Source organism: Crinia signifera, chromosome 4, assembly GCF_055691185.1.
Source record: "Crinia signifera chromosome 4, ASM5569118v1, whole genome shotgun sequence".
Classification (NCBI taxonomy): domain Eukaryota; kingdom Metazoa; phylum Chordata; class Amphibia; order Anura; family Myobatrachidae; genus Crinia; species Crinia signifera.
In genome coordinates, this window is record NC_139220.1 from 219,374,888 (window position 1) to 219,387,324 (window position 12,437).

At 39.6% G+C, this 12,437-nt stretch overlaps 1 protein-coding gene across 2 annotated transcripts in view; it reads left to right on the forward strand.

The window, feature by feature from the left end:
- The window catches only part of THSD4 (thrombospondin type 1 domain containing 4), a 708,854-nt gene that overhangs the window by 638,762 nt on the left and 57,655 nt on the right, over nt 1–12,437 (forward strand). For both annotated transcript variants that reach the window (XM_083183802.1, XM_083183803.1), the window contains one exon: nt 10,763–10,938. In XM_083183802.1, the coding sequence (XP_083039928.1) occupies nt 10,763–10,938 (176 nt within the window). The remainder of the gene's footprint in view (nt 1–10,762; nt 10,939–12,437) is intronic.

The following is a 12,437-nucleotide window of genomic DNA, read 5'->3' on the forward strand; positions in this document are numbered from 1 at the left end:
AACCACCACAATAGAAGCACAGGTCTAGCTGCCTGCGCCGCTGACGTTCCTCCTCAGACAGCTGGGCTCGTGGTCTGCTTTGTGGTATGTCCTTACAAGGCTTATGAGAGGACTTCTCAGGAGTACTTGGAAGTGTAGTGGAAGTTCCTTTGCGCACAGTTCCACTGGAAAGGGGTACCAAAGAACTGTCCAATATGGCGGAGACTACAGAAAAATTTTTAGATGGTAATTCCTGTAGTTGATTCAGTAACTGGTGTAAAACCTTTAATGTCTCTGATTCTGGCTCTTTAAAGGTCCAAGCAGAACCAGATTGCAGATGGCAAAGTAAAGGACTTATGACAGACCCACTGTCCGCAGAAGCCTCATCGTCCTCCTTTGGAGTAGCCGGGTAGTCAGGGGGTAGAGGTGAAGAGGCCAAATGACATGCGGCTGCAGATGTGACACGTGAGGATTCATTAGCTGGCAAGGATTGCTGCAGCTTGCAAGAACAACCAGATAAGTCTTGCCAGAACTTTGTGAGTAAGAACTGAAGATCAATCTGGCTCTCCATGCTGGTACTGTGATCTAGACAACCCACACTTCTCACACTCTGATCACTGACCAAGTCCACGGACTTCAGCAAACTGTCACGAAATGGGTGTGTGGAATCAGTCGTGACTGGAGTGGTCAGATGGTGGATTGATGGAGTGGTGCGGATCTCAGGAAGAGAGGCGTGACCAGCCGGAGATGGGTTAACACAAACAGGTTTATTGAAGGAACTCATATAACAGATAATGTAACCAGGATCAATACTTCTTGATTGGACAAATAATAAATAGATGCAAGTCTCTGATAAATAACAAGTAACAAGAGATAGCAGTCCTTTGCAAAAATAAACAAGATGGCAGTCCGTTCAAAATAAACAAGATATGTGCCGATAGTTCTGGGAGGATAAGGCAATGTTCAGGATTTGAGTTTAGAGAAAAGGATACCTGAAGATTGGACGATTGGCTGACTGAAGATTGGACGATTGGATGATTGCAGATTGGACGATTGGATGATTGCAGATTGGATGGCTAGATGACTGAAGATTGGATGGCTGGATGACTGAAGATTGGATGGCTGGATGACTGAAGATTGGATGGCTGGGATCAGGATACAGCTGAATGACAGGATTACTGGAAGCTTACAGCAGAGATGTAGCACACAATAGCTGGATGCAGCTTGTAGCAGGCAGGTCAGGAAACTGGTATCAGGACAGGGTAGCGACTTGGCGTTGACACAGGAACAGGTGACGGAGATAACAGAACTGAAATGGCTGACTTGGCATATAACAAATAACTGAAGAAAACCGAGTATAAACACAGGAACTAGATGAGCAGGAACTGGAACAGGAATTGGACAATTTGTGGACCAGACCGGGAGCGCTGGACCAGCAGAGCCTCTGGGAGCTGAACGCTGAAGACTCACGCAGGGATTCCAGGAAGAAGCAGGTTCGAACTGCACAGAGCATCCAGCACATGCAGCAGGAAGACAAGTTGCTGAAGTCAGTTCTGCCTCTGTGAGCAAGATATTTATCCCCCCTGCCTTGTATTGATTGGAGGAAATGACAGAGGGCAATCTGCAATCTGAGGCAGGAATCCAGAATACTTCAGTCTGAACTAAACAGGTTAACCACATGGAACAGGAGAGCAAAGGGTTACAGGTGATTCCAGCTTCTGCCAGGATTTCTATCAGGTGCAATCAATCAATGAACCAGAAATGCACAGACTGTCTGGCAGCATGAAAGGAGACAGGACTGAGTCAGACTGAGACACAGAGCAGAATCACCATACAGGTAAGCTTGACTAAGCAGATCTGTGACATGCTTTATATATTAAACCTTTCATGAAAATAATTTACTATTATTTATTCCGATTGTATAACAATGGATGTACTTTAGTTACGCCTTTGATGAGATATTTTAGCTTATGGCCAACATGATTAGCTCATACAATTTTAATACAGTATTTAATCTCTATATAATCCTTAAACAAGGAAACCAAACGTAGCTTTTAAGTCAACATTCTATTTAATTTAGATTTTCAGTTTATAATTAAATTGCTATTTGTATAATCACATTGTGAGCAGATCGCTTCCAGTAACTGTTAGAGAATGTCTCTAATGTGCTTGTTGCCTGTGTTCCAGTCTTCATTTGCCTAATTATACATCAGTTACAGTAACATATGAAAGAGGTGTGAAAGTATAATAATATGCGGTGTAGGATTTCCGCTAGGTCTGCCAGATGCTGAAGGTGCTCTATGCTTGGCTATGTGCCCGTTGCACAACTCTTGGGACAAGTGTCACTTTCCACTGAAATACATTCAGCACTGTGTAATTTCTAACTAATTGTATAATACCAAGCTTCATTAAATTTATAAATGTTAGTATAATTACCACATACCAGTATTCATATGTCTGACACATTTAAGCTAAAAAAAAAACCCTCTAATGTTATTTTTGTTAGATATGTATGTAAGCCACAAGGGAGCCATGTAAAATCCTTAATTTTACCTAACCTGTAAAGCAGGCTTTGAAAAATATAACACTAAAGGTTTTGTCTACTTTTGACCAGGCCCTCCTTAATCAAACATACATTCACAAATAGCACATGGGACACATTTCTGCTGTTACTTTTACCTTATGCAAGCTGTCTATAGCTATAGTGGTGATTTTATGAGACTACCCGCTGGCAAAATATGGAGGAAGAGGATCCAGGGGCAACTTGGAAGCTGTAAATTGCTTCATTTTATAGAAGGAGGTGTGTCAAAAATGACATATACCTAGAATATCTCCCCCAGAATTCTGTAGTACCCCAGACATTCTAAGACAGTAGGTAAATGTTTTTAAAACTGTGTACTCCAGCACCAAGAAATGGAGATACACCTACTGTGCCCCAACAGTAGGAGGTGCCCTGAGGATCAGGGACACAAGAAAAAGGGACTGCACTCCTCATAATATTTTTAAAACTCGTAAACTGCCAATTAACTAAAATAACTAATTAACACGCCAACCACACAATGCTCCTGAAATTTGTGGCCTATAAACCACATAACTGCCACGAGGCCATGCCCCGTTTTGCACCACTCCAGGGCTCTGTGAGCTGTTGGCCTTACCCTCAACTCCTTTGTTTCACAGAATAGATGCTGTGTGCACAGTGTATATTCACCACTGCTCTGTTCAGCAGGGGGGACTCCCAACTGTCCTCCCAACTGTCCTCTCCCCCACCACTGCTGGCCCTTGTCGGGATGCGGTACTGTCCCAAAAAAGTGGGCTGATCCCGTGAAAATCTGGAAAGTTGGGTGGTATGCAGTTGTCAAAGATCTCACATCAACATTTCAGTTTACATTTTAAGAAATGTAAACTATACATAGATATATTATATAAAATGTTAAGACAAAAATGCATTGGGTGCTGCTCTACCCTCTTCCTTTAACAAAGATAAGATGCTCCTGAATATTTTTATATTTTTATTTAATTATTTGATATATATTTTTCTTTTATACATTTTATTGCTATTTTATGTATGTGTCTCCACTTTTAAGTATACAATAAATAAATAAAATCCAATTTCAATATATACCTATATTTACATATGATTTAGTTCATTGTAGAACGTTGATTCTGAATTACCAATATGGTCGTTGAATCCCTTATCCACAGTTTTCTTTATTCAATTTTTCACATGTATAACAAACACTAATTAAAAACAGTCAACCTGTTTATACTGGGTCTAGAATGGCAGCTACCGCCATTCATTTTACAACCAATCAAAATTACATCCTCTGCTATTTAGCTCCTACTATCTAAAGCTGTACATCCCCCACTCCCATACTTGCTCTATCCACTATTTTTGGTGTTTTGTTTATTCACCATGCTTCCTAACCCATCTGTGGGTGGTTGTCCGCCTGGTTCTTGCTTATTAATTCTGTTTACTCTAAGTGTGTTTTTGTGTCCTATATATTTGCATGTGGTTTACAATTTTATTATAATTCTACATCCAGTGTCGTATGTGCTGCCGTATCAGCCGTGTCTGTGATTATTATGTGCGATTATTGTTTATAATATTTGGAGTTCATCCATTTCTCCCATACCTTAATGTGCTTATCTATATTTTTCATCTGTCTTATATAAAAGTGTTTCTCGTGAGCCACCGTTGTATTAACCAGGTTAACCCATTCTATTTGCTGCGGGCTTTTATGTGCCATCCATCCTCTTGCTATTATACTTTCGCTATTGTAACCAGTTTTTCTACCAGACTGGTATTATTAGGCCCTATACCACTCCTCCAGGGGTGTATGCCCAATATACAGATTCTAACATTTATGCATTCCTTATTTATCCCAATTTCCACCATTATGCTCTCTACCACCTTCCAGAATTGTTTCACATTTTGACATTGCCATAACAAATGATAGAATGTACCTTTCACTTGCCCACATATAATTTTTGCTCCCGTCCATCTGTCTTAACCTTTCTGGGGTGATATAGACTCTGTGAATAATGTAATATTGGATTTGTTGGAATTTAACCGATTTCGTCGCTCGACTCCATTCTTGGTTGGATATATCCCCAATATCGGCCTCCCATTTTTTCCTAATCTTCTCAGAGGGGTATCTAGTTCTGTGAGCAAGGTTTTATATATCCTTGCTACCCTGACCTTATGTCCTTGATTTAGTATCTTTTTTACAGGGGAGTCTTGGATGTCTAATGTATTTGCCCCCAGCACCTTGCTCAGTCTGCTCCTGAGCTGAAGATACTGAAAGAAGTATCCCTTTGGGATCTTATATTCCAGCTCCAGCTGATTATAGGTCTTGAATATTCCCTCTTGATACACCTGGCCTATAGTTTGGATCCCCACACTCCCCCATTGTTCCTTAATTTCATTTGCTGTTTCTGTTTGCGCTTCTTTCTCTCCACCTACTCCTACCCATACAGGGATTTCTGGGTATCTGGCTATCGTTCTTCATTATTTTATTAGCGTATATCCATATTCTGGTTGCTTGTTTTAGCAGAGGGTTCCTAACCTTGATTCTATTGATTGCCAGAAGTATTTGCTCCGGGTTAAGATTGCCACACGTCTGTATGATTAGTCTCTTCACCCTCCTCCGCATCCCCTGTCACCCATGTCTGCAGCTGGCTTAATTGTGCTGCCACATAATATTGTCTGAAGTGGGGGAGTCCCAACCCGCCTTTCTGTTTTGTTCTTGTAAGCGTGTCCAGATTTATCCTTGCTCTTTTTTTTCCCCCATATAAAGGAGGTTGTGATACTGTCCAGCTGCTTAAATATCTTTCCTGGTATATACCTAGGGGATTGTAAGAATATATACAATAATTTGGGTAGTACTATCATTTTTATAAGGTTTATCCTACCTGTTACTGTGAGGGGGAGTTTACTCCAAGTTTTAACCTTTTCCTGATACGTTTTTATTGCAGGCATGATGTTTAGCCCTATGAAATCCTTCGGCGCATTTGACACTGTTATTCCAAGCTAATGAGTTGTGTCGGTCCATTTTAGGACCATGTTGTCTATATTCTCAGGGCATTTACCTTTCGCCGGTATGATATTTGATTTTCCCCAATTGATTTTCAACCCTGAGTATTCCCCATGTGTCTTGATTAATTTTAACACCAGGGGTAGCGCCTTCGCATAGGTATCTTAAATATATCATCATATCGTCTGCATACATGGTTATAATTTCTTTTTTTTGGCCTTACTGCTCAAACCCACTTAATCCCTGGACACCTCTTAGTATGCAGGCCAGGGGTTCCATTACCAGATTAAACAGAACGGGGGATAATGGGCACCCCTGCCTCGTACCTCTGGTTAATCCAAAGGATTCTGTAGAGAATCCATTCACCTGGACTCTCGCCCTTGGTGCCTGATACAATAATTTTACATATGTATTTATTTATATATTGAAGAGCCGGCACTCTACTGCTTAATAGCGATACTCCTCTGCTCCAGGCTGATTCCATTATTATTATATAGATATTATTTAATTGGTCTGAGATTATTCCACTGCAACAAAGATGTGCAATTTCCAGATACATTTTTGTTGTACTAAAATACCAGCTTAAAACAGCAGGTCTTTATATATTTTTTCATTAATAAGGAGCTGGTTTCTATTAAACTGATCGACTATAAATATTGGTTCAATCCTCAAAATGGCCGCCTTTGCTCTGTATAGGTGGCAAGTGCAAGGTACATATGTTTCAGAAAATACCCTAAGTGAAAACAAATACAGTCCTTTTGGCTGGCAACTCAACAGAATTGTACTACGTGTAATATAGAAGATAACTTTCCCATACACTATTCCAATTTTAGAGCAATAAAATCCTAATATCATTCTGATTTAATATTTTATCAAAAGTGTTCATGGATACTTTTAGTTCTGTTCTGTACAGATAATACAGTGTTCATTCGCTGATGCACTTAATGTTTCTGTTAGCAGATGAAAATAATAGGTCACTCAAAATCTCAGTACTAAGGCTGTAAATGTAGTCTGGTACGCATGATCACATTATGGGAATGGCTATTTAACAAATACATTTCAACTTCTGCTTTACACAGGATATGTTGTGTTTATCGGATGTATAAATAACGTCTATTGTAGACAATATGATTAAAGGAATTCATGGACATAAATTAAAAATGTGTTCATCCCTGTAATACATGCAGTTCCTATATTATAATTATATTAAACTAATCTATACTGATGTATTTACTTTATATAGACAGTGTGACTATTGTAAAGGAAATAGTATACTGTATAACCGCATATTTACAGCTTGCAATGCATTTGATGACAGAATTTCCTGTTTTGCTCTACATTCTATGGATAGAATTAATCATACGGACAATTTGGCATAATTTTAAAAGCAAGACACCACAAACTGACATCCACACATTACTGTGGTTGCTCATAAACAAGGACTTCTGATCTTAATGACAGGAAAATGCACACTGGTTGGTTACCCGCCATAAGTATAAACAAAAGCATCTAGTGTTTTTGCATTTAAAATAAAGAGTCTAATGAACTTAGCACTAAATATCATTTTCAGCTTCTAGACAAGAGCTATTTGCTGGCAATACTGGTGTTTAGCGCATCAGCAGGCAGAAGGCGCCAAGAGCAGCTTTCTGTTGTAAACCTCCCAGCCACAATTCAAGCCCCAGTACTACCATACAGATAAGGACAGATCAGAAAGGATCCTAGGAATCTACTGTGACTCAAGCTGGCACTAGTGATATTGAGACACACAGCTCACAAAACAAAAGGGGAAGTGGTGTGATGTGGTGCTGCTGGAACCACTAACAATGGGATCCCATTGGGATCAATGCAATCATACATGCCACTATGTTGTAAATCCTGCACTGTGCTGGTTGTGATGTGCTCTTCCAAAACGGCACATCACAGCCAATCCACTGATGAATTAGTGGTTCATATGTCTTTTGCTAGATTATACTAATAGATCCAAGCTAAACTTAATTTAAGGGGTAAACTGTTATTGATCTTTCTTGTCTTTCAGGGGCTAAGATTTATATTTACTAACATTGAAAAATACATAGAAAAAAAACATCTGTTAGTAAATATTTAGATTGCCTAATATCACTGTCCTGGAAAATGTGACCGCAGTCTTAGGGCCGCCAACATGATGTTTTAGGAGCGGCGTTGTGGGAGCATGGTCCAGGCCATCTGCCGTACAGGCTATGGCGGCTGCGTGTCATCACTTGCATCCCTGTGACCCTAAACATGGCACTTTGGTAGGCTTGCTGGGACCTTTAAAGAACAATATTGTTTATTTTTTATTGTTATTTTATTTACATCTATACCTTTTGCTACCAAAGGTCATTGTCAGTAAGAGGGGGGGGGGGGGGGGGGGGGAGGGCACCAAATTTCTACACCCAGCTCAAAGAAAAGATAGAGAGGAGTTGTTTTTTTATCCATTTTCAGAAAGTTCAACTGTGTTTTCCTGTCTAGTAAATTCATCTTTTAGTGGTTCTGAACATTTATTTTTTATTTCATTATGTAACATAAAGAGAGGCTTATATTGGGATCTGTTCCCAACTCCTCCCTCTCTTTTGCACCCCACATCCAAGCTCTGGCCCATTATTGTCAGTTCCAGTTGCGCAACATTGCTCGCATCAGGCCTTTTCTCTCACAGAGTGCAACTAAGCTTATCATCCACTCACTGGTCATCTCAAGGCTTGACTACTGCAATGTTCTCCTCCCTGGCCTCGCTCAATCCCAACTGTCTCCTCTCCAATCTGTCCTCAACTCTGCAGCCAGGCTTATCTTCCTCTCCTGACACTCTACTTCTGCCACACCCCTACAACAAAATCTGCACTGGCTCCCATTCCCCTACAGAATCCTCTTCAAACACTTCACACTCACATACAGGGCCATCTCTAATTCCAGTGTTCCATATATCTCAAACCTCATCACCATTCATACACCCTACCGCCCTCTACGGTCGGCCGATGACTTTCGTCTTTCCTCCACCCTGATCACTGCTTCCCAGGCTAGAGTTCAGGGCTTTGCCCGTGCTGTACCCCTTCAGTGGAACGCACTCCCTCACTCCATTAGACTCTCCACGACCCCGCAAAGATTCAAATGGGCACTGAAATCTCACCTATTCATCAAAGCGTACCCTTCCGCTGCATAAACTAGTCCTGAGGCTGGTTCTCCGACCCCCTGCCTGCTTACATCCTGCTATCAAGCCACCGACCACTTGCTTGCACCTCATGTAATCTGTCTCCCCTTCCTACTAGATTGTAAGCTCCTCAGAGCAGGGCCCTCTTCCCTCCTGTTGTCAATGCCCTCTTCTCTTCACCTTTCACTCACAGCTCTCCCATACTCAGTGACCATTTTTGTCCGCATATACTCATCTCCATCATTGGCCTCAAGCCTCTAGTAGTATGTTAATTGAGTCCTCACTACTTATATGTAAGCTGTAATGTGTATTGAACTGTGGCACTCTTTACCTGTATTCTATTTTTGTTATTTATTCAATGCAATACTAAGTTTTGTCTCCCTGTACTGTTCCTTTGTACGCACTGCGAAACACTTGTGGCGCCTTATAAATAAAATAATAATATTAATAATAGCTTGCAAATTTCTCCCCGACATAAATTAGTGTTATATAGAGATATATGCTTGGCTATTTTTAAAAGCATACAGCTTATTTACTACCTACTGGACTATATTTCCAAACAGTTATCTTTCAGAAGCTTGTTTATGATTTCCAATTTAGAAAGTGTTATCTAGCATTTTTGAAACTCATTATATGAAGTTCTAAGTTGAATTAAGTAAAATTCAAACATAAAAATAGAATGCACGTATTGATCTATATTTTCTAATGAGATTAATTATTGATATTGCATTTATAACTAGAGAAATCAAATAGATTTTTGTTTCGTATAACCTGTAGGCAAAAATGTGTAATAACTTTAACCAATGAAGTTCTAATCAGAAACTAGAAAAACCCCAATAAGTTTTCCAGTCAATTATAGTTTGACTGTGCTATCATTGGCTTGGTCTAAAAATTATCCTAGAAAGAACAATTTAAGTATGTAGTTGATGTTGATATTTTATAAAATCTGAATTATCCATGACACATTAATGTGAATAAAGGGAATTAATTTAATTCACTTAGCTTGGGGTATGCACAGCGATTAAATCACACAACATGGACCTAGACCAGAACAATATGGACACACATGCAGTGTATGATTTGGTTGTTATGAACAGTTAAAGGTTCGGCAAAATGTCAAAGTATGGTCTGGAACATCATAGATTATTATGTTTGTCCATTTACTTAGTATTGCATACTATAGTATAGAAATAAAGTTGTGTGTAATATATACAACTATGCAACTTTATCATGGTATTTTAAAAATAGGTTAACCAACTATAGGGTAAATGTTTTAAAGCTTTTAAAACTGAAAAGTGTCAATGTTACACAAAGCAACCAAACAGATTAGGTTTTTAATTTTTTAGACCCTTTAGGAAATTTGCCTCTATGAATTTAAAATACCCTAAAAAATAAACCAAAATTGAGCCATTACATATATTTCTTCAGTGCAATGCTTTTATCAACGTCTGTCAATTAGATAGTAAATAAAATCTTAATAGAAAATTTCACTATCTTAGCATCTTGAGTGTTTTTGTTATATGTATCTTGCCTTTATTATTCTACTAGGTGGCTCATTTGAAAATTTTGCATGCAAATTAAAAACAATTAATTTTATAGCCAATATTCATTAGTTTCAACATTCCATGTAGATTAGTGTGTGGAATTTATATTGTATTTGATGGTGCAATCGAGTAGGCAAGCAAAACTGACCATCTTAGCCATGCGGTATCAAGGGAAAGAACTCGAGGGTCAATTATCAATTTTTAACTTTGATTTTTAAATAAACAATACAATATGCAATTCTAAATTAATAATTTATCAGAAGCGGAGAAGTCTTTAAAACGGTACCTCATTTATTGATTTTGGTTAAGTATGAAGGGAGAAAATGGGAATGTCACCAAAAATCACCTTCTACAAATAATATATATGAATACTGAATTATGGATACTTAAAATTAGGTCATTTTTGATGAGGACATGAATGAATTTTCATGAAAGTAGCAGTGGTAGGTGCCAGCTTTTACTGTTCTTTGTGCTGTAAAGCAATATAGTTGGTCCCTAGAAACAGCAGTAGAATTTATTTTTATTCTTCTGTATCTCTCTGCTAGCTCTCCGAAGTCGCTCAGGCAGATCAATCATCAATGGAAACTGGGCAATTGACAGACCTGGGAAATATGAAGGAGGAGGAACAATGTTCACATACAAGCGACCAAATGAAATTTCAAGCACTGCAGGGGAATCCTTTTTAGCGGAAGGACCAACAAATGAAGTGTTGGATGTTTATGTAAGTACAAGATAGATTTAATTTAACAGAGATTTATTAAGTCAAGGAAACTTAAGAGTCCCAAGTTTCAAATAAAATATATAGCCACACACAGCCCAGTGGAACACCAAAGACTTATTTTTGCCAAACATGTTACATACAGAAAATAAGTTGAATTTATATCTCAATGGACACTTTTTGAGCGCCAGCAAAGGGGAACTGCATTAATATATATTCTGTCAGAAAGTACTCTAGTAATGGCAATAAGGTACAGTGGGATTTGGTCTCATTTATTCTGACATTTAGAGCAGCACAATCAGTTTTTTATATTTCCATTTTATATAGGATGGTGTCATGTTCACTGATAGACATATTAATGACATTCTGCAGTACAAAACTGATTTCACTTTAGCCCAGGGAACTGTGTCCAGATATTAACTGCTTGTCAGCACATACAGATGGCTGATATAATGAACCATTCTCTTACAGTATAAGAAAACCATTCAACTGATGCTTGGCTGATGCTAGTGGAAAGCACTGGCTCATGCATCCCTACAAAGTATCCCATAAATGCACAACTTGAGTTCAGATCTGGTGACTGAGAAGATGTATATTTAATGTCAGTGTAATGGGGGAATGGCTGCACCCCAAACCTTGATCAGAAAAGGTGCTTTGACATGTCATAATCTCACTGTGGCAAATAAGCACCCAAGGCTGTACTTACTTAATACACTATGCAATTTGAATTCAGCCCAAACAGGCCTCATGTAAGCACATAATGTAACAATGATAATATTAATTTGCTTATTACCAATGTAGTGTATATTTAACTATGCATCAGCTCCAATGATGCATCCATCTTTTGTGTGTGTCACTGGTAGATTAGTTAATTTGTGCGGCAAAGCCATGTAACTGCAAAAGAGGGTATTTGGCCTTGCAGGGTAGGGGCGTGACCTCTTGGCTTAATCACTCATTTTTGGCACTGCGGCTGCCTGAGAGATGCAGGTTGCCCCTGTAGAGTACCTTGCCTGCAGTTCCAGCTCTCACCCTGCAACAGAAGCCAAGTGCTACACATAGGGGGATATTCAATCGCCGTCGAGCATCTCCCGTGGGGGAGATGCTCGACGGGCCCTATTTAATGTTGTCTTCCCCGACAGCATTGAACAGGGTTTCCTGGCAGAACAAGCACGACATCTCTAGCTGTCGGACTCGTTCTGCCGAGAACAGCCGGGAAGTGACGAGCTGCCGGCTGCATCTCGTCACTTCCCGGCCGCAACTCGCGGCCACGCCCCCTTCTCGTCCCGCTGCAGGCGGGACATTGAATCCCACCTGCATGTTCTCGGTCGAGCTGACCGAGAACGGGACTGGGTCACGGCAGGCGAGCAAGCTCGTCTGCCGTGACCCGAAGATTGAATACCCCCCATAATGTCACAGTGCAGCCACTGTATATTATTATAAGGATCATATACACTGGGTAAATGTTCCATGGAAGGGTTTATACTTTTCCACAGAAATGCAGT